The following is a 23,192-nucleotide window of genomic DNA, read 5'->3' as shown; positions in this document are numbered from 1 at the left end:
CCAGGGGTCCAGACCCATTTACTTTCTCTAATCAGTAGATTTCCCTCCCTCCCCTTAATACAATACTATAAAAACATTGTTGCTTATGAAATATTTTGAAGTCAAATAGGCTACCAAGTATAATAAGGCATTAAGACTGACTGCTCCAGAATAAGAAAACGTTTACAAATCTAGCAATTACTTTAAAAAGACTGATTCATTTGAAAAGAATTATCTCACTAAACATTTTGCAAGAATGATGATATGTTATCCCAAGGAAATTTTGAGGTGACTTTTAGAAATCACACTCAGCCATGGAACAAAAGGAGGCAATGGAAATACTTGCTTCTGCTCAGATATTTTTAATAAAGGAAAGCTTGTTAAAAATAAACTGTAAAGAAGATTTGGGTGGAATCACAAATCATCTCATTAGCATTTGGGGAAAAAAAAAAAAGCAAAGATGAAATATCAGCTTGTAAAGTCTTTTCTGCAAAGCCAATTTTCTCCCCCTTCCATCTGGTTTATCTGTATTCCAAAATTCTCATTTTCAAAGAAGTTTCTAAAATGGCAATTCCGGACTGTTTTTGTTCTTACTAAACAAAGCAATGTACACCCAATATAGAAATATAAAGAAGAATGCAATGAATTAGACTCTTTTTTTTTTTTTTGTCTGACAGTTGATTTTTAAAGCCAAACCCAGGCTTTAAAAAGAAAAAAGATGTGGGTGATTTCACACCTGCATTTCTTCTTACCCTGAAAAGCAACTATGGGGCTAACAGAGTCTTTAGTCTCTGGTCAAACTGACATCAGTGATCCAACGAGGGCCAGCATCATAGTATCAGACCTTTAACGGGAGAGGCACCCTCCCAGCACTTACAAGACTGATAGAGAAAAAGGAGACATGGCAAATGCAAAAGCACCCTATGATGGGCAAACTGGAAATTCTGCTGTAGACAAGAATTTGAAATTTGCCTAATGCCACTTCTCAACATTTTGTGAACTCTGGTTTGGAGAACAGCAGTAAAAAAGTGATACTTTCCTGAAACGAAACAATTAGAAAAGCAGACTATAAAAATAGCACTACAAAGAAATATCTAGAATTTTAAAGGTGGTATTCAAACAGAAGATCTTTATTTTGCAGTTTATTAACTTTGAGCATAACTTTTTATAAAGAACATTAAAATGAAGGTTAAGAGAAACTTACCCCATAGACCAGTTCACCCACCATGCCATTCCATATCTTAGTCTCAGGGTCCCTAGCTCCATATTTCCCATCTCCAACAATTGACAGTTTGTATTTTATTCCAACATGTTTTGCTATTTCAGAAGCTAAGTCTACACAATATCCTTCATATCTCTCATTCCCTTCTAGTTGTTCATGGTTTTTCTTATACATTACATATGGTGATTCCTTTGAAACAAAAGTAAAGATCAAAAGTCTATGAATGTAAAATACAGCTTTAAAACATACAAAATGAGAGCTGTTATTATCCTTTATATTACTGGCAAGTATTTACAATATTTCCTGCTTTGGTACAGAAATTAGAATGACAGACTTTTGCAGTTTAAAAATCCTTGGCTGATCCTACAGCCACACATGCTATTGATTGTATCCCTAGTATGGACCCATTGAAGACAACAGGACTATTCTGCTTTAACAAAGTCACACTTTTGTTTGCTGGGTTAGGCCTGATTAGACAGTCAAAAAGCATCACTGTAGTAATAAATCAGGTTTTAGTGTTTAAAGAACTGATGTATCCAACACCTGTACCATCAAAATAATTTCCTAAGGCCCCAGTGGCCTAGAATGGAGCTCTGATGGAGGTATTTTCAAAGCAGCCTAAGGGAAGGCAGGCTAAAATACTCAGCAGCAATTTTTGTCATGAAATTCCCTTAGCCTTCTTGGAAAATTCTAGCTGAAATGCAGATTATATCTCACTAAATCCATAGGAGTATAAAATACAATGCTTCAGGAAATAGCATAAAATTGGCTCATACTTAGTAGAATTGCAACAGGCATAAAAGTCACAAACAATACTGTACAGAGCACATCTGCTAGAGGCATTGGGACTGACACAGGTGTTGCTGTTTATAAGACACAGGAAGAGCTTTACTTCTCTGGAATTGCATGGGTATAGGTCGCTTTTCACCCCGTGCTAGAGCAGTTCCAGTTCTCTACAGGCTTCATTGTGCCACCCTTACTCAGTCCACAGGGGTTGAGTTTACAGGAGCTGTACCTGAGTGAGGGGTGCAAGATTTGACCCTGCAGCATGAAGGCCAGATCCTGCAGTCATTTACATACATGCATAATAACTTCACTTATGTGAGGCATTCAATTGAGTTCAAGTGTCTGAGAAGCAGCAAAGCGCAATGATGAGCTCAGTGAGCTTCTTCTGTGAGTAAACTTACTGATGTACATAGAAGTTTGCAGGATCAAGCCCTCAGTACATCTCTGGAAGATACTGAACTTTTCAGTCACTTGAAGTCACATAGTATCCAACAGTTGTCTCCTGGCAAGGTGTCTAACACACCTCAGGAGCCATGTGTCTTGTTTCCTAAACACAAACACACTAAGCACATAAAACTTACCAAGATGGTAGTGACTACTATAGTTCTGTTCTCCACAGATGAAGTGTCATTAGAGGGCAGCTGATCTAATGCTGGCACAAATCTTTCATATTCGTTCCAATAACCAGCCTATAAAAATGGAAATGGTTACCTCATTATATATGTTTACAAGGACTCTGGTGCACGAACTTATAACAGGTACTGTCAAAACATATGGCTTTGTAACACACATGCAACATTTTTGCCGTTAAAGGACTACATTAGCTTTAATATATTTTCCTTAAAGAAACAATGTTCTCAAGTCCACATGCAAATAAATACAATACAAATCTAAGTGAAAATACGTATCAAATTCTCCCTATCTAAATTCACATCATCATGGTCCCTGTGGAATAAAGTCCCATGTATTCACAGCACGAGACTATAGTATAGACAAGAAAATAAACTGCACAGCACTCTGAGTAAAAGTCTTTGATTTTTTAATTTTTATCCATATTCTGCTGCAGTTCAGACAGTGAATACAGTCCCTGCAGACATGCCTGAGCTAGCTTTAGAGTAGCTGCACAGACATCGTTAGCAATGCAGGCACAGTAGCATTATCTTCAGCACGGGATGCAAAACCCTCTGTGAGCACGGGGTGACTATCTGTCAGCTGGCTTGTGCTGACCTTCATGGTGCTGTGGCTACATTGCTATGCTATTACGCTAGGCTTTTGTATTTCTGCATAACACAGAAGTAACACTTTTGTCTACGCTGTAAGCCTAGCTGGATGGCTGGGCCATGTCCAGAGGTGTTTTGTTATCAAATATGTGCAGAAGAGTTGAAGGAGTCTCAGCTGTGACTAAGCAGGTAAGGTACCTATCGGCAGGTGGAATCAGGGATTTAGGTGATTCTTCTCTCGATACTCCTGAGACCCTCTCTACCTAATTATTTTTGAAAATCTGCCCTAAATTTCTTTTATAACAGGGATCTAGGCAACTATTCCACCTAGGATCTATACTTTATTTAGGAGACAAGAGAATGAGTAGCAAATCCTAATTAAAACCAAACTAATTTTTCTGTTAATTTTGGAAGGTTTCTAAAATACACTGGCTCCAGCTTCACTATGGCTCCGAAGCCTGTTACGGAGAGGAAGGGAAAGATGGAGAGGAATTTAGAAGATAGGGCTGAGCACAGAACCATGACAGCAGGTATTATGCTTGCCAGTGGAAAAGCTCCAGAAGGGTTTTAAAGGCAAAAAGTGGGCTCTAAAGTTGACATGGAAACCAATCAATATATTACGCAGGGGAAGTGGTTTGGTCCAAGAACAGAATAGAACAAGGTTCCTGGGATAGGAAAGACAGCAAAAAGGTGGGGTTTCCTCAGGGCCCTATTATTACAGAGCCTGTGCGGTATTTTTGAGTTTCACTGGTTTGTTGGAATAAATATTTGTGAAGATGCGAAATCTGGATGCATATCTCGAAACTCACCTTCCGTGATCCAGCAGCTTTCATTTCATACACATCAATTGTGTAATTTGTTCTCCGCCCATAGGTGTCGAATTGGATGTTTCCTGTCATTCCTTGAACTTGCACCTTAAGGGAATAAACAGAAAAAACATTTTAATAAAAGATTCACTTTATTTTTCCCTCCATTACATTTTGCAGGAACCACCAGCTCTAGCACAATTTTTATCTACGTAAGAGAGTTGCAGCACTTTTGACACAGTCAGTTATACTCTTCATAACAAAACCAATCCCAATTCTCTCAGTTTCAGCTGTACATATTCTTTGTTAGTTAGTACTCAGCTGGTGACTCACTACTGCAGTGAGCTGCATTTAAGTGTAAGTGAAATTAGCCCTGCACGTACGTTAAATGTAAGAAAGACTGATTCTGCCACACTTAGTCACACTGGGTCCACTGATACAGCATGGAGTATCAGCGACGCACATGCAACAATTCAGTGCCATTAAACCCCTCACAATATGGTACAGTGATTTGCAACACGGACCAGAATCCCATATCATTGCTCATTCTGGGAAGTGCTTTATTTTAAGATCAGTCCCAGTGTAGGAGAAAGGAATGAATGTCTTCTCTGAATGAGCACAGAAAATCGTCTCTACTGCTTATGGAGTTTTGGTCTCAATGTGGATGGATGGGTGTATAGACGGTAAGTCATTATCATTACCTACTCACATGAATCATCTTAAGAGGAAGTATAAAGTACTTTGTTTCAAAGAAAAAAATCTTTCTTATTTCCCTGTATGAAAGGGTGAGATATTTCCATCTATCACTTATCAACACTGACAAGCTGTCAGCTCAGACAGAAATCTGAAACTTCAGTAGGGGTAAATTAGCTGAATATTTAGCAAAAAGCTGTACAAGTTACGGGAAGAGGTGATGGAAGATTAGTCAAAAGGAAACTGTTCAGGGCTGGTGACTGATCTGCTATTTATGGTTTAGAGAGCGGGCAATCAAACTTACTATGGTGGACAAGGCTACATAAGCCAGCCAAATTCCTTGGACCCCAAATTATCCAGTGAGCCAAATTCAGACTGACATATAAGGAGTGTTATTTTTTAATCCGTAAGTGGATCTGAACCTTTCTTAAAATAGTTTATATAATTCAGGGGTCTGGAACAACATGCGAGTTATTCCAGTCTCCGGAAAGCTGGAGAGGTGAATGGGACTTTGAAAGCCAAATTTGCCCCTAAGAGGTCTTATCAACTGTGGACTGAGCAAATGTATTTGTAGGGTAGTTGACAGATGTGGTTGCTGTGCCTGCTTTTGGCACTTGCTGGAAGCTGTCTGGCTACCTTAGCACAGCAGTGGCTATAAGTCTCAGCAGAGCTTGTCAGGTTGGCTTCATCCTGATGCGTACTGAGACACGAGCATTGTGCACTTGACACCTTTTGACTTCAAATTTAATTTGTTTCCACCTTTGGTGGGAAAACTCAGCACTTTTCAAAATGTGGCTGCACTGAGGAAGGAAGACTCACCAGGACTCAGAATGCTTCTGGTAGCAGCATGTGGAGGCAATCACAAATGGAGTGACTATTTATAACTGCCCGGATCTGTTCAGGTAAACTGTCTGCCCCTGATCTGATGTCTCTGAATCAGCTTTAGAAATACAAACATGCACAGTTTTCAAGGCTGTAGGGAAGCAGACTCAGGTAATGCCCATTTCCCTCCTGCCAGCAGGATGACTATAGTGTGGCACCAAACCTCCTGCCAGCACAGGATATTTCATGGATGTCTCGGAAAAAATATTCTTATCTGAGTTGTTGCTACAGAGTGGAGAGGAAACATTGTTAAATCAAAGGTTTTTTCCTGACGCAAAGATTCAAGAACATTTTCTGAATAGAGGGAGAGAGTGTGATGGACAGGATGAGGTCTGGAAGGCAGTGTGGGATGATCTTGGGTAACACTTGTTGGAGGTGTATATAAACCTCACTTAGATGACTTTCAATAGCTAAAACAACACAAGGCAAACAGCTGACAGTCAAACTTCTGCATGTTTTGCCAATCATAAGCTTGGCTTTGTATATTTTATGAATTTTTTTTTTTTTAAATAAATTCTCCTGAATAAGGGAGTGTCCTGTAGCAGTGTTGGTTTTCTTTGTTGTCATGAATACCTCATATCTAACTCAGAGGAGTTTTCTGTTTTGTTTGTAATTAAGTTCAAATGGATAGTACAAATTCTTTAACTATTGTGAAGGTTGAATTTAATTAATTTTTCTTCAAAAGTGTGTAATGCTACATTAGTGAATGGGTACTTAGGGCATTTGTTAGGAAGTGACACAATGGCATAAAAAGAACTCTGGCAATGTGACCAAACCATCTCTCTCAATCTTAAGAGTGACATAATCTGATTATAACCTTCTGTAACTCATTATAACCTTCTGATATAATCCTTCCAAGTTGGTAATTGAGAAAACGCAGTAATTAAGCTAAGTGTATGAAGTCTGACCTAGGATTTGTTTATACCTAACATGACCTTAGTTTTGATCTCACTCACTCCAGTTCTATGCCTGCATTAATATAATTGATTCTAATAGGTTTGGTTTAGAGTTATTTGAGCCAGATCAAAAGCAGACCATATTCTTGTCTATCTACAAAAATGTTATCCAATTTTTCCTGTTGTCACTTGCTTTAACACACATAGCAGTCTAAAAAGAGTTAAAAATCAACAAAATTAGAGATGTAAGTGAGGTAGGATCCCATGCAGTAACTAGTATTAGGGATAAAAACCAGGCCGTGCAGAAGGTAATCAGGCTGAGTGCAAAGTTATGCCAGGAATCAGAACTGGTTTGAGGCTAAACCGTGTCAAGGTTCAGGCTGGTGCTGAAATCCAGCAGTATTTCTATGACTGACAACATTTTTTCCCCTGCTTTAAACCAATCTGAGGTGACTTTTTGCTGGCAAATTACCACAATTGCGTACATGTGTTTAAGTTCATAAATAATATATTCCTGCAAGATTTACAATAGACATGCTGAGGACCCAGTCTAGTTCTGTTAGTCAGATTTGCAGCCTCAGCCAGACTTTAGAAACTCCCAATGCATGTTCATTTGCAAAATGGCTTATACTCACTCTCATGGGAAGCTTGGGTGTTACAGGGAGTCAGACTGTAGGTGCTCTGGTGTGGACAATCAGTCAACTGCTGCACTGGTGCCAGAGGATGTGATTTTGGCCAAAGATCTGAGAGCTAATTTGTTATGCCTTGCCCTCTATTGAATATATTCTAGCCATTCTTTGGAGTTTGTCATTAAGTTTGTTTTTTTCTTTCTTTTTTTTTTTTTCCTGAGGAGCTGTAGCTGTTTGTGTGAGTACAGAAACTCTTGTGTACATGGAATAGGATGCAAGTTTGGTCCCAGCAAAATTGCTGCTGTTGTGGAATATACACATTCATTAGCTGGTGTGTTTGCCCTTACCATTTTCAGTGCTCTTTCTATATCAATTCCTTGGCTCCACGGTACTGCAGGGTTAGCCAGGCAGTCTCCAGCACTACCTCTCCTGGAGACATCCACACGCTGTCTTCGGAGGTAACGGAAAGCCTCTGCTATGACTAGGACTGCATCATGGGTCAGTGCAGATGTATACTAAAATGGATGTAAATAAAATATGGTGACACACCGCAGTCTTAGAATTGCTCCAGGTTTATCAGGTCTAGTCCTTCTCTTTGTTAAAATACTCTTAGAAGAATCATGCTTTGCAAGTCCTTTTGCTTGCTCTCTGTCTTGCCGCAGATGCTTTATGTGGTTTAACAACTCTATCTATTTCAATTAACAAATTTAAAATATATTCATTTTGTACAGCATATAGCAGCAAAATCAAAAAAACCTAGTTTATAGTTTCATAAAGTTTAAATTTAATTGGAAGCTTGCTCATATAAATGAGGTCACTACAAAGGTCTGCAATTCCATGCTGGCCCATACTGCTACCAATAGCAAAGAATAGCTCATATTTGGGTTTTGCTTGGAGTATTCTTTTTCTTTTTAACAAGATTGCCAAGACAGGCAGTTTTGAATTGAGGTTAACATAAATCATTTCTGTTTGGACCACAATCCTGATTAGGTAGCATCTGTGGCAAGGAATAGATCAGATTACTTTTCTTAGAAGACAGCTATACAAGCAAGTAATCACAAAATACACTTTAGGCATTATATCTCCTTGGTAATTGCCCATCTGCCTTCTCTTACTCCACGGTAAATCTGAGGAGGGTGGTAAGCTTTGTGTAACAGCAACTCTTCAACAAAACCCCCAGACTCCTTAACTACTTGTTCATGTTGCTGTCAACTTCATCCGTTGCTTGTTGCATGTATCTGGTGACACTCCCCAATGCTATAAACTTAGTATCACCTATGAAATATCATGAAGCTGTTTTTTTTCACATTTCTTCCATATTTATGTGTTTGTCTGAAAGTTCTTCCCACCTACAATGGCCCAGGCTTTGCATATGACACCACTGGTTTTCACTGGCACTACAGCATACCTGTAATTTAGGGGTCTGTGTGCATGAGGGCATTTCGACATGTACATACTGGGAGCAACTGAACGTGCTCGGTGTGTAAGACCAGTTTTCGTGTAACTGACCCTTCGTATTTCCACAGTGCAAGAGAATGAAGAGAATTAAAAAAGAATGTAAGGGGTATCTGCACGTACTGGTGTGTCTGCCCTTCTTTTGCCTGTCTGTGTGACACTGTAGAGCTCCTGGCTCCCCATGAACCTTACCTTGGAGTTAGTGCCAGAAGACATGCTGACCATGTATGAATTAGAAAGGAGGAAATCTATGTTTCAACTGCACGTTCGGCTACTCTCTGCGTGGATAAGACTTATTAAATTCAGAAGAATTAATTCTATGCTGTAGGACAGGATAGCACAATTGGTGGTCTGTATTTCTTAAAAATATGTATTATCTTATTGCAAGCTCTTCAGTTTGCTATAAAGCCTTAGGAAATCTGCACAGAACGAGGCGTGTCTGCATGTGCAGATCAAGAGAATTGTATCTGATAAAAAAGAGTGCAAAGGCAGGATTGTGAAGAAGGTTATACAGCAGCCGTTCTTACTGAGTTCTAAATGACAGCACTTTATAAACTCTTACTGAGTGCACGTGAGGTGGTTCCTGCTCTGACTGCGTCTAGGTACAGGCGCTCTTCTGATCCTGCCCACCTTTACCTCTTCCTGTGATGTGTTGCAATGACCACCCTCTCCTCTTTTAGTAAGCTAACAAAGGTTATACGTCACATTCCACACAACAATATAGAATCAGATAGTAATTTTAAGGTATTTGTTCTTGGGTTAAAAAAGCCTTGTAATAGCTATCCAATCTAGCACTACATAAAACTTACACGCTGATAATTTTTTCAGCAGACTGCATCAATTGTCAGTAACCTTAATGCAGTCCCTTCCAAGTCATGCCAAGAGAGCGATCTAATTTTCTACTTTATTTGAATTCTACTTATAAATGCATGAGCATGCAAAGAGAAAAAAGAGAGAGAGAAGGGAAAGGCTGATAAAATACAGAATAAATTAAACATCAGGGCTTTAATCTCTAGGCAATTTTATTTCCTAATCAAAAAATATTGTACATCAATTTTTAAGTATGCTTTTTGTCTGATTGACAAATACTGTGCACATTTCTATAATGAGCAGTACATTTGTGGAAAGGTAATGTAATCTTTGTGTTTGTACCATATAGTTAAGATTCTTTTTTAAGAATGGAGAATAATTTTTCCCTCAAGGTAAATTGCTTTCAAGTGGAATAAAATCTTCCCAGGTTAACTTTATATATTTCAGAGCTTTCAAGATTAGTATGATACTTATCTTCACTTCTGCATCACTGCCAGGAAGCTTTAGAAAGCAGGTCTAGCTCCTAATCAACAGGGAACAATACACTAATCCGAGTTTTGTGGGCCTATGCTTGCCTTTCTCTGCTTCCTCTGAAATGCCAGCAAGGCTATGGGATGATGTGGGATTAAGAAAATTTTCCTTCCCCACAGAAATCACATGATCCCAAGGATGGAAAAGTACTTCTCTGAAAGGCATCAGCCTTCTGGCACCAGAACCTCATAACTGGTTCCTATTATCTTATTTTATTGCAAATCTGTAGTCCAACACAGTGCTAACACCTGCCCTGGTATACCCCCACACACTGGAGTGGACTAGATTTTTCCCTCCTAGCTAGTATTTTAGGCTTTCCTGAATTCTGTCTTACTAATATCAAGACATTACTCCAGTTTATTTGAGTTATTTTGAATTTGAAATGTGTTCATCAATTTGCATGTGTCCCTCCCAAATCAAGCAGGAAAGACATGAACTGTCTCATCATGGCTTCTTAGATAGGTCTGGTTTCCCTGAGAGAGTCAGTATACATGATGTGGAGAAGTGGACTCCCGGGAGACACAGAATTTAAGGTCCTCTCATCCACCAAGAGTCCCAGGTTTTACTCACCTCTGTGTACTGATGAAAAAGAACAGGCCTCACCAAAAGAGGGAGAGAAAGAAGGAACGTAATAGGAATATTAAGAATATGCAGTGGTCCTAGAAGATTTTATGACTTCCATCACTGGACCAAGTATCCTTGATGCACTCCCCGACTAGACAGTGAATAGCATCCCCCTCTACTATAGAGATGCTGAGGCAGAAAAAAATCTGGGGGAGATACTAGCAGGTTGCAAGTCTTCTAATAACAGCAGCTTTCAGTTCACCCAATCTATGACAGTTTTGGTGAACCTGGACTTCCATTCAAAAAAATTTGGAAATTTTATTGGTTGCAGATAATATCCAGAGCGTTTAAGTAAAGGACAGTGGTGCAAAATACAGGGTTCGATTATGAGGGCAATGGTCAGCAGTGACTAGGAGGTGGCAGTGGCTCCTCTGTGAATCCAGAGCTACTCTATTTTGCACATGAAATTCTCTATTAGCATTAAAATGGACTAGTAACCCAGAGTTTGCATCTAAAATTTAACCTAAGTAGTCCCCACACCCACCCCAAGACTAACTCAAGAAGTTCAAGTTAAAAGTGCATTGTCCACTGCACAATGACACCATTTGCAAGACCAAGTCTTTGCCTCTGAGGAACCCTCACCATAGTGGGCACTTGCATCCAACTAACAGCCTCTGCCTCTTTCTCTCTTCTGGAAGGGCAGTGAATGCTGCGAGGCATTCTCATCGGGGATCTATATAACACACATGCACACACCTGGGGTTAAAGTCCCCCCAAATAATTGTTAAAAGCAACTCATATAATCTCCATCACTGTTAGGGTAAAATAAATACCTTTAATGGTGAGTTTTTGGCTTCAGGGAATTCCCTTTCATCGAGTCTCACCCAGCGTTGTAGAAACTGTTGAACCATTGGGTTTTCGTTATTAACAATCTGAAATCCAGTAACGTTGGCACCTCCATGCATTACTCTCTCCAGAACAATGTCTGTGAAACCCTGGGAGGACACATGTAGAACACAGGAATCATTGCCATCCAAAGTCCCTTTTCTTTGGCTCAGTTTTACCTGCTACAAGTGTAGCACAAAAGAAACAGATTAATTTCCCTCTTGTTAGCTGAAAATATTCTACCAAGGAGACAATTACTATCACAATTGGGATTGTGATAGTGGCATTGGATAGAATTTAAAATGTCTTCTTGTTCAGACCTTTGCGATAGAAAACTGCCCTGTTGTGTTGTGGCAATGCCGTACATAATATTCACCGGTCAGAACGAAAACAGTGGTGAAGCTTGAAGTACTATTTCCTCTTTTCTCCTCATCATGACGAAAATGGGTCAAAGACCTCAATCCCACTTGTACAGCAAAGTGCGCACAAAGGTTCAGGGCTGGGAGCAGAAAACCACTTAACACCCATATTGTGCTGTGGAGGCAAAGAGTACACCTCTTGCTAGGCAGTTCTCTGTCACAGCATTGCTTAACATTACACTTGCAAACAGAACGGTATGATTCTCTCCCACTCTGTTGTTATTTATACCTGAGGCAGTAAATTGGTGTCTTTTTGATTAGTATGACTTGATTGCAGCCATGTTTATCTGAATGTCAATGGTTACACATGCTAAAAGGTAACCCAGAATAAGAACCCCTGTATTTCTATGCACACGCTAATCAGCGAGATCATAACTGGTTCTTATAATGCAAAATGACACATCCTAAAGTCATACAGTACTTATACCAAGCAAGGGTATTTTGAAATTTGTCTTTTCTGCTTTAATCACCCCAAAACATGGATACAGAGAATATTCTACTAAGTGGGATTGCTAATTTGAAAGTCTGAGTTTTGGAAAAACATTTTTCCACTCACAGTAGACACAGAACCCCAAAATTAGTCTTGCTGCAGGATCAGTTACAATATAACATCTTTTCTAAGGAACTCTAGCAGATGGTGCTTCAGAGGCATCATAAACATCCCTGAAAGTCAATTTTAGAACCCAGAAGAAGCTCAGATAAAAATGTACTGCCTTGTCCTGGTAGGTCAACACATACACAGGTACCACTCTACACTCTGAAATACAAAAGAACAGCTAAACAGCCTGGCTGGTTTACTTGATGGAATTGTTCTAATTTGCAGGTTTTGACCACTTATTTTATACACAAATATGCTACAATTATTTTTCCTGGAGTGCTTAAATTTCGAATATGTTACATAGAAGATTACAGTTATTAAGTGTCTTATTTATGAGGATACAAATTAGTGGAAAACATATAATTAAATTATTAATTCAAAATTAGTAATGAGCTTCTTAGACAAAAGAAAGACCATAATTGAGTACAAATGACTATAACATACCAGTTCTATTATTTACTGAAGTAATTTCTCAAAATCCAAGAACCCATCCATGCATTTCCTCTTTTGCTGATTAAAGTTGCCACAATCTGAACAGAATATATTACCCTCTAAACCTTAGCTATACTTGTAATGAAAAAAAGTTCTTACCAGGTTAGCTAACATGTAGTGATAGCCTCTAGAATGTTTGCCAAGAATTACAACCTGTGTAAAGAAAAAAATCATGTATTATTCAGTCGGGAAAACACCAGAGAATGAACATTTTGGTACCCCTCTATGCCCAATCCACGGGCAACTTGAGTATTACAGACCTGTGGCTTTATAGACACGATGCAGTCATTTGTGTTTTTAAAACACGTGGGCAGAGCACAAAGAAGAGTAACTCAAAGGCTGAGAAAACTCTGCTTGCAGAGATGACCCTACCTGGCAAACTTGCCCTTGTGATCACTGTCTCCCCTGCTGACCAGGTTAATTTTAGTTATGAGTTTAAGTATTTCTGCTCTGAAATGAGGTAAAATCGTAACTATTTACTTTGTTCCTTGGTTGTGGAGTGCATGAGAGGCGGGTGACACAGCCCTGCCACTCTGTTTGTTAAACTGTACCAGCACATTGGAGCTCAGCAGGCTCCAAGTCGTTCAGGGGGTTTCCTGCCATGAGCACCCTGGCCAAGCCTTGTCATATATGAATGCTTAAATTCCTGAAGTTATAAGCAGTGACCTTCATTGCCTTTTGACAGCTTTCAAAAGGCCTGAAAACTCGTCGCTTCCAGTGCATCTAAACAGACACATCTGACCTTACATGTTTCACCAAAATTTATACTAAATGTGATGTTGCACATTCCACTAAACCAACATCTCCTGCCCTTCCTGATGCCACTTGGGCATCCCTCTGTACAAATGGAATCATTAAATGGAATCGCTGAGAGACAAAAAAGCAGGAGGATGAACTGAGCAGCTGGATTCTGTAAGGGTAACGGGGAGGAGTGGAGGCAGCACTGCCTGGCAAGCCTGAATTCTGCCATCCTGTGTGCTCATCCCCATTCCAGTAATATTCTGCTTTCACAGAAAGGAGGGAAAAACACAGTTTCCATGTCTCTGCAGCTGGCTGCCAGCTCACCAGCAATACCCTCTTGTGCAAGACTGTGTCACTTCATTTAGCGTTATTCCCTTGCCTTCAGATTATAATCTCAGTAACATCCATCCAGTCCCACAGCCATCAGGTGGAACAATGTCCAGCAGTAAGAATTTAATTAATAGTTGTGGTGATTATGTGTGTGTGTCACTGACTATACCCTATGAGCAGCTCAAGTGAACAGATGATGCTTTTTGATGGAGAATCATCTGAAAATCTATACATACCATACTAACGTACTTCTCCATGGTCACAGATAAACACTCCAAATGCCATACTCTGAAACACATCTTTTCAACATGACCACTTACGTCTTTGCTAAAAACAGATGACATTTGAGTCATTGACTTTAGATATACTGCTGAGACTGTTAAAGTTCTTGATTAAATTATTAAGTTCCCAATTGCCTCTTTGGGTTGTCTTGTCCTTAATAGATGCCATTTCTTTTAAATTTACATTTAATTCTGTAGGAATCTGCATACTTCCAGCAGGCTGAAAATAAATTGCTGTTCGGGTCCTCTTGAGAACTGTATGTACACTCTGTTGGTAGGAAGCATCTGCTTTCCTACACTCACATTTGTTTTCTATGAAAATGTGCAGGCTTCCTTCAGATCATCTGGTGTGCATGCTATTTGCATACTGAATTCTCTGTATGTTTTAATTTCACCTTAAAGGCAACGATTTACTTTTAAAAGGTTAGAAACAAAGAACTTATTTAACAACAATACTCTTTGTTGGTTTAACCTTAATAACAAGTAAGAAAGCTTTTACATTTCTATCCAGAAATGTGTTTATTTAAGAGAAAAATACCACAACAGATGAAGTCGCAGGCTCTAAGAAAAACATACATGGAGCTGCTACAGGCATCAGGAGCGATACTGCAAATAGGAAATGTAGGATTCATTAGCATAGATCAGACTCAACTTTCATCTCATCTGTTGTCATGTCTCCAAAATGACCAGAATAATTCTGTTTAGTCCCTTAGAGAGATCCAACATACTACAGTCAAGACTTAATTCATAAAGCACCTTTCAGAAGTGGCCTGCCAGTATATCTACCCACATGATCAACCATGTTAGTTCATAAATATTTAACTGGATCTTAACAATGTTTTCAAAATTCACTACACTTGCCGTCCTATATCTTAACAAGCACAACTCTCCTCCTCCCTCTCTCCCTTTCCACCCTCTACCAACTGTCCAGCATCTTGAATGGAGCTGCCAGATTAGCAAACCCAGCAGAAACAATCACAGACATCAGTGTTACTCCTAGGGGAGTAAAGGGATGGATAAAGCTTTTTTTATGAAGAAGGAAAACAGGAGTATAACAAATAAATCTCATCAACTGCTTATATATTGTGAAGCTTATATAGAAAGTGGGATATTGAATAGTGGTGCTGAATAGAAAGCCAGGATTACAGGACAAGGATTTCACAGAGCTACATGTCTTTGGTAAGTTTCACTTCCGAGACTTAATATTGCTTTCACCTTGACTGAAAGAAAAGCTTATAAGATTTTATACTGAACAAAGGAAGAGGGAAAAAATGGCTGGAAACTATCATGAATAATTCAGACTTCTGATCCTACATAATTCTTGCCTTGTAGATAAAAAGATCATAATGTCAGGTTTGATACAGAATCAAATAAAGTTTGTATTTTTAATTAACTCTTCAGATATTTCCAATTAATTAAGAGAAAATCTAGAGGGAACATAATTTAAATGTATCTGGTTTTAAAATGAAAGTCAAATCTGCTGGCCAGCACCAGGTTTACGGGAAGTACAGACTTATATGCCAGATCTGAGAAATCAAGTCAGCATTGCCAATTTTAGTTTTTCATTTGCCTGGAGAAGTTATTTTCTGACTGAAAGCATAAAGACAACTCGGTTTCCACTGCATCAGTCATCATGATAATAAATAGGCAACTACAGTTTTTTGCCTTAGCTTTTACATTTTTTCTTACAGTTTTAGAACATAGCATTATAGAAATTAACTGGCTATTATTAAATTGGTATGGAGCATCATGATATTTCTAAAGCAATAATGATGATTCTCTCATGATGTAGTTCAAAGTCTACAGAATACCTAAGAGGAAGGACAGTGAACGGGAAGCAAAATAACTTCAATACTACCCTCACAATTACTGTTACCGTTTGACTTATTCCCTACTCAAATTACAACCACAGCTACTTCCTGGTCTAGAACATGGATCTGTTTTTTTGTCCATGAAAATTAAACACTGGAGTTAAGGGTAAGGGGAACATTATGAGAAGACAGGTTAACTCTCAGAGGAAAGTCAAGGCAGGGAAGCCATTTTAAACAGTAGTGATGGAGACAGATCCGGAGGTTTCACTGGAACATTTCTCCGAGGACTTGACGATGAACTAGAATGGTAAGAACAGAATGTGTAGGTGAACAGTAGTAACAGACCAGAGGCAAGGAAAGAATGACAAGACTCTGTAGGCTCAAAAGAAATCAAGCGATGGAAGAATAGTATAAGTTTGATAGGTGGGACTGAGCAGTCATATTTTGTCTTTTAAAAATACCAATGGCTTGTCTCTGATTCGTAACAGGGAAAGATAATTCTTCTTTTATGGATGGAGGAAATCACAGAACAGATGAGGTTGGCAGAGGCCTCTAGAGATTGTCTATTCCAACCCCCTAGTTCAAAGCAGAGGCAGCTAGAGCAGGCTGCTCAGGACCGTGTCCAGTCAGGTTTTGAATATCCCCAAAGACAGAGATTCCACAAGCTCTTTAGGCAGCCTGTTCCAGTGTCTGACCACCCTCACAGTAAAAATTATTTTTCTTATGCATTTCCTGCATTTCAGCTTGTGCCCTTGACTCTTGTCTTGTCACTGGGCACTGCTGAGACTCTGAAACTCAGTGAGACTCTCCGAGAAGAGTCTGGCTCCATCTTCTTCATTCCTTCCCAGCAGGTATTTGCAGACAGTATGAATATCCCCCCTGAGCTTTCTCCTCTCCAGGCTACACAACCCAAGTTCTCTCAGACTTTCCTTTTACATCAGGTGCTCCAGTCCCTTAATCATCGTAGGGCCCCTTCACCGGACTTGCTCCAGGATGTCCACATCTCTCCTATACTAGTGAGCCCAGAACTGTACACGGCACTTCAGATGCAGCCTCAGCAGTGCTGAGTAGAGGGGAAGGATCACTTCTATTGACTTGCTGACCATGATAATCCTATGCAGCCCAGGATGCTGTTGGTCTTTGTTGTGAGAGTGCAGTGCTGGCTTGTGCTCAACTTGTCTGCCAGGACCCCGAGATCCTTCTCTACAGAGCTGCTTTCCAGCCAGGAAGCTTCTACCCAGTCTGTACTGGTGCATGGGGTTATTCTTCCCCAGGTGCAGGGCTTTGCATTTCCCTTTGTTGAACTTCATGAGGTTCCCCTGCATCCACTTCATCAGCCTGTCAAAGCATGGCAGCACAACCACCTGGTGTATCAAACACTCCTCCTAATTTGGTATCTGCAAACTTGCTGAGAGTGCACTCCATCCCATAACCTTCAGATCATTAATACAGAGGTTAAACAGTATTAGCCCAAAGTACCCTTAGGGTACTCCAAATAGTAACTAGCCTCCAGCTGGCTTTTGTGTTGCTGATCACAACTGTCTAAGCCCAGCAGTTCAGTCACTTTTAAATCCACCTTACTGCCTCTGTGAGCTTTGATTTAAAGAGTCATTGAAAAATACAAGCTAAGAGGATATGCTTGCACTTTTGCCTAGAGAAGTAGCTATCGCAATTTTGGCAGAAGTGAAAAGAAAACTACCATGTCCAATTAATACCTGTTTGGAGCTCATCTTTCCTTCATTTGAATCCACTGCCATCTGGTCAGTCTAGTCTGTTTAATCACAGTTATTTATCATATTTTATTTACAAACGAAAAAAGAAAGAAAAAAAATCAGATCACAAAAGTACAGACTACCTATCCACAGCTCAAACCCCCGATATTTTACGAGTCTATTAGATCTTTCCATAACATAAAATACTGATGCTGACAGGCAGTATTGCCACAAAGAAGGTCTAAAGATTTTTACTGTGCTTTTCATACCTGACAAGTGGCAGAAATATGCCACTTAAATGGAATGACAGGCAGAGATCTGACCTGCTGTAATGTGTCTTTCCATTTCAACCATATCTGGGAACAATGAGGCAGCTTAACTATAGAACTCTTCTTTCCTAGGTTTTAAAAAGACAGCAAGAAAAATGAGATTTCCTATAAGCTCAGAGTAAAAAAGGATTTTGTTGTCTTTGTTGAGGTTATTCATGCATTAATTTTGGTTCCAATTTTGCCAAAAGCCCACACTTCAAGCATTTCTACTGATTTTTAAGTATACGTGTAAGTTTCTGAGGACAGGAGAGCTTAGCCACCTCCAGTTGAGCAGTAATGTGCCTTTATACCTTTCTATAGAAATACAATTATGACACCTTTGCCTTTAAAGCAGTGTGCAAATGTCAGAAGTGATGGCACAATTCTTTCTTTTCGCAGCAAACAAGCGGAACATATAAATGGACTCAGGTCTAAAAAAAATTCAACAGCATCGTCAGGATCAGCTATCAGTGTTGATTGCACTTTGTGGAAAAGCACTGATATCAAGCACAAGCAACAACTGTCTGGCAAGCTTAAATTGTTGTGGAGCACACTCTCTTCTCTCCTGGGTATCAGGTCAGGCGTTTTCTAGTTTCCATCCCTATTGATAGCAGTTCTGTTCTGAGCTTATCTTATCTGAGCAAGTCCTACCTGATATTGGACTGAATGATTGAAAAGTTGTGCCCTGTGATGCAGCACCCTACTGGACCAGTGGCACTGTTGGTCTTCACGACACACTTAAGAAACGAGAGGAACAGAGTATCAGGGTGACAATCTAATTAGTTCAATAAAAGCTGAAGTCAAGGCCCCAAAAGTTCGTCAGTATGTTAGCAAGGATGTTTAGCTTATCCTGAGTGGCATCTGCAATGTACTGCATCTCAGCTCTGTTTCTACCACTCAGGAAAACGAGAGACCGAAGAAGCCCTTCCTTCAGCTGGGAAACAAAGTCCTCTCCCTGGCCTCCCTCCCACTCCTGTAGACCCCTGCTGCAGTAGGGGAGCTGCCCACGGGGCTTGCAGCCACTGCACTTCAGTTCTCTGGGGTCAGCGCACTGTTGACCGCAATGCAGTTACCTTCTACGGGGTTATTATGTGTGCAAAGGTGCAACAGCATTTGACAGCCATACATAATCATTCCTCTCTGTTTACTTTGCACAGGTCACCCCTTGTCATGTAAATTTTCCAGGTACGAGTAGGATAAATATGAGGAGAACATAAAATAAAAGCTCTCCTGAAATGTGAACAGGATTTTCCTCATCTAACCAGATGCCACAGTAAATATAAGATCCTTTGTAACCTCAGTAGATCCATTTGACTGTAAGTTTGAAGAGCCCACTCCCGTTTTCCAATTTACACACATGCTCCTGCAGAAAGAGTGAGTTCCCTTTGAGGATTATAAACACTAGACAAGGCTCAATCTTCTCTCAGTAAATTTATAAAAAAATGGCTTTTTTGGTGTCATGATTGTGCCTCTTTCTATTACACCAACAAAACCAGTACCAATATATGAGGTTCCAAAGGAACCTCAATCCTACGGTGGCAAAAGATACATCACAGCTAGTGGTGGTCTGTCACAGCCAAACAAGTGACACTTGTCCTGCCTTAATTTCACGGAAATAAAGCCATTTCCACGTTCCGTAGAAGCGGCTTCCCTCCTACACAGGGTCAAAACCTCATGATTGTAACTGTAGTGAAACCCAGGGAAGGTGATTTATTTCTTCACTTAGTATTAACAGGATGGGAATCTGGCCACCAGGGATTGTGATGCTGCAAAATATGCAGTAAACAATGATTTCATTTATATGAAGAATGAGTTCTATATTAATTTGACTTAAATATTAAAGGAAGAATGTATTAAATATTAAGATAAATATTCCACACAGGTATTATTTGTTGCAGATAAAAATAACTGCATATATAGTTGAGATTAATTAATTCACCATTTCAGAGGCTTCATGTCCTTTAGGGAATGTCACAAATCCATACACAGTCCCAATTGCTGGATTTTGTAGTGCAGTAAAAACGTTTGTGACTACACCTCATAACCAAAATTCTACTTTCCTTTATAGCACAGTATCAAGATCATTTACTTGGGCTTATAAAATGTTCTTCAGACAGCTTTTGGCTCTTCTGCAATGTATCTCTCATGGGAGATAATCTCCTAGAGAAGAAGAATCTCCTAGAAGAAGGGGACAAAAATACGCATGGTGGAAGCAGGGATCTGAGATGCCTCTGAAGCATTTTATTAAAGTTACTCCCTCTCTGGCCCCATTCTTGTGCCCTTCTTTCCCTTGCCTCTCTTCTTGATGACAGTCACATCAAGAGTGAAATTTTACTTTTAGGCCATCTCCAGATAGATGATGGCTGTGCATGTTAGTCCTTGGAGGGTAATTAAATGCAACATCTGAAAGCGGTATTGTACTTCGTTCTCCCTCCATATGGCTAAACTTTCTTTTCCCATAACTAATCTGACATTTGCTGATTGAAGATTTTGTAGTGGAATATGCATTCAATTTGTGCATAAAAGCTTACATTAGAAATTACTTAGGAAAAAAATTACAAACTGCAACATAGGTTCTGAGGGCATGATACTTTCTCGTAATTTCTTTCAGTGTGATGACAAAGTTTTCTGTGAATTTTCTGTGCCCTGAAACAATTTTCCTAAATTCATTTTCCTTGGTGTGACTTAGTAATATTGTCAGATTAACTAATCTGATGGCACACTTATTGTTAAAGGACGTATTCTACTGCAAAACATCAGGCCCTGGAGGACACTGAGATGAAGAGTTTTATGATCCCTGGTAACTGACATTCATAATCACAATTATTTACTCTTTAAGCTGAACAAAATTCATTAAATAAACTTTTCTTTATATCAAAATCTTTTCTTTGTTCAGACAGATGAAAGCAGTGTTATATCTCTCAGGATTGCATCTCTCTTCACAAGTCATGTCCTTCAATACAGAGACCTTCACATCAAAATCAATCAAAACTTAAGCTACCCTACATCACTTGAAGCTATTTCACTAAAAATAAGATCAGATATGGGGGGCTGTTACAATCATAACAAAAATTCTTCATAGCGTATGAAATGGATACTCAAAATTGCCAAGATCTTTGCCCCTCATTTTGCCAAGATATTCTCAAGAGAAGATGCTCGTTCCCAGAGATCTTCCTTGAAAAGATGTGTTGTAGAAATTTTTCATTAATGAATTCTTTAGCTTCTTGAGTGAGACTAATAAAGCAAAAGTTGTGTTCTTGTCATGGTTTAAACCCAGCTGGCAACTAAGCTCCACACAGCCGCTCGCTCCCTCCCCTCTGGTGGGATGGGGAGGAGAATCAGAAGGGTAAAAGCGAGAAAACTTGTGGGTTGAGATAAAGACAATTAATAGGTAAATAGATAATTTGTTAATAGTAAAACAAAAGCCGTGCACAACCAAAGCAGAACAAGGAATTCACAGAATCACAGAATCATTCAGGGTGGAAAAGACCCTTGGGATCATCGAGTCCAACCATCAGCCCTACTCTACAAAGTTCTCCCCTACACCATATCCCCCAGCATCTCATCTAAACAACCCTTAAACACATCCAGGGATGGTGACTCCACCACCTCCCTGGGCAGCCTATTCCACTGTCTATCCACTCTTTCTGTGAAAAATTTTTTCCTAATGTCCAGTCTGAACCTCCCCTGTTGGAGTTTAAAGCCGTTCCCCCTCGTTCTGTCACTAATCACGTGTGAGAAGAGACCAGCACCAACCTCTCTACAATGTCCTTTCAGGTAGCTGTAGAGAGTGATGAGGTCTCCCCTCAGCCTTCTCCTCCTCAAACTGAACAGCCCCAGCTCCTTCAATCTCTCCTCATAGGATTTGTTCTCCAGGCCCTTCACCAGCTTCGTTGCCCTCCTCTGCACTTGCTCCAGCACCTCCATATCCCTCTCGTATTGAGGTGCCCAAAACTGGACACAACACTCCAGGTGTGGCCTCACCAGTGCAGAGTACAGGGGGACTATCACCTCCCTACTTCTGCTGGTCACACTATTTCTAATACAAGCCAGGATGCCGTTGGCTTTCTTGGCCACCTGGGCACACTGCTGGCTCATGTTCAGCTGCTTGTCAATTAGAACCCCCAGATCCTTCTCTTCCACACAGCTCCAGCCACACCTCCCCAAGCCTGGAGCCATGCAGGGGGTTGTTGTGGGCCAAGTGCAGGACCTGGCACTTGTCCTTGTTGAAACTCATCCTGTTAACGTTGGCCCACTGATCCAATCTCTCCAAGTCCCTCTGTAGTGTCTCCCTATCTTTATGCAGATCGACACTCCCGCTCAACTTGGTGTCATCTGCGAATTTACTGATGATACACTCTGTGTCCTTATCAAGATCATCAATAGAGATGTTGAACAGAAATGGTCCCAACACCGAGCCCTGAGAAATTAGGTAAACTGAGGCACACAGTTTTCATTGTAACATACATAAATTTCCCATTTTCTCCATACCTCCCATCAGCATGTCTGAGTAAAATCCCAGTATTTTTCCCTGGAATTGAACAAGAGTCCTTGGAAACAGAATTCTGCTTATATAAACCATTACTGCATGTCAGGATCACTTCAAACTATTATTTGGATATAACCCAGAAGTGTCGCAGTAATTCAGTCCCAATGCTCACATGAGAATCTTTTGGAAGGGATTTTGTACTGCAGAGCACTGCCTTCAAGCAGCCCGAAAAATACTGAATAATAATAATTCTTTTTTTTTTTCTCTGTTTTGAGCATTTTCTTTCCTTTCTAATGCCCTTAATTAATGAAATTAAGAAAAATAATAAATCAGTGCAACCTCCTCTAGGAAAAACAAGGTTACTTTTTCTCATATTTTTTTATTATAAATGGAATTTTACAGTGACTAGAATTGCAATCAATTTGCTCTTTTCACTGCTCTGAAGGAGTTTGAAAGGTTTACTCCGCTTCACTCTAAACAGCACTCTGCAATATTCTCCATATAACTTGGTGCATAAACCATGAACTGAGATTACGAAGAGTTAATTTATTTTTACTAGACTTAGTTTATGCAGCAGGGGAGGCTGTTTTACTCATATGAGGTAATAAAGTTACAGCAATATTTTTCTCTTCTGATTCTTTACATGCGTTCTC

General features: G+C 39.8%; 1 protein-coding gene across 5 annotated transcripts in view; it reads right to left on the bottom strand.

Annotated features, from left to right (window-relative positions):
• GRIA3 (glutamate ionotropic receptor AMPA type subunit 3) overlaps nt 1-23,192 on the bottom strand; it is a 156,620-nt gene that overhangs the window by 55,331 nt on the left and 78,097 nt on the right. For 4 of the 5 annotated variants that reach the window (XR_012624607.1, XM_074835240.1, XM_074835241.1 and 1 more), the window contains exons 5-10: nt 12,967-13,020; nt 11,307-11,468; nt 7,461-7,628; nt 4,017-4,121; nt 2,569-2,676; nt 1,184-1,390 (exon numbers count right to left, since the gene is read on the bottom strand). Coding sequence is in view for 4 of the 5 variants with exons in the window: in XM_074835240.1 (XP_074691341.1) it covers nt 1,184-1,390; nt 2,569-2,676; nt 4,017-4,121; nt 7,461-7,628; nt 11,307-11,468; nt 12,967-13,020 (804 nt within the window). In the remaining variant the exon portion in view is untranslated. The remainder of the gene's footprint in view (nt 1-1,183; nt 1,391-2,568; nt 2,677-4,016; nt 4,122-7,460; nt 7,629-11,306; nt 11,469-12,966; nt 13,021-23,192) is intronic. The other variant, XM_074835238.1, reaches the window with a different exon arrangement.

The sequence above is a fragment of the Strix aluco genome, chromosome 10 (assembly GCF_031877795.1).
Source record: "Strix aluco isolate bStrAlu1 chromosome 10, bStrAlu1.hap1, whole genome shotgun sequence".
Lineage (NCBI taxonomy): Eukaryota > Metazoa > Chordata > Aves > Strigiformes > Strigidae > Strix > Strix aluco.
The sequence above is the reverse complement of the archived record's forward strand: the minus strand, read 5'-3'. Positions and strand labels throughout refer to the sequence as shown.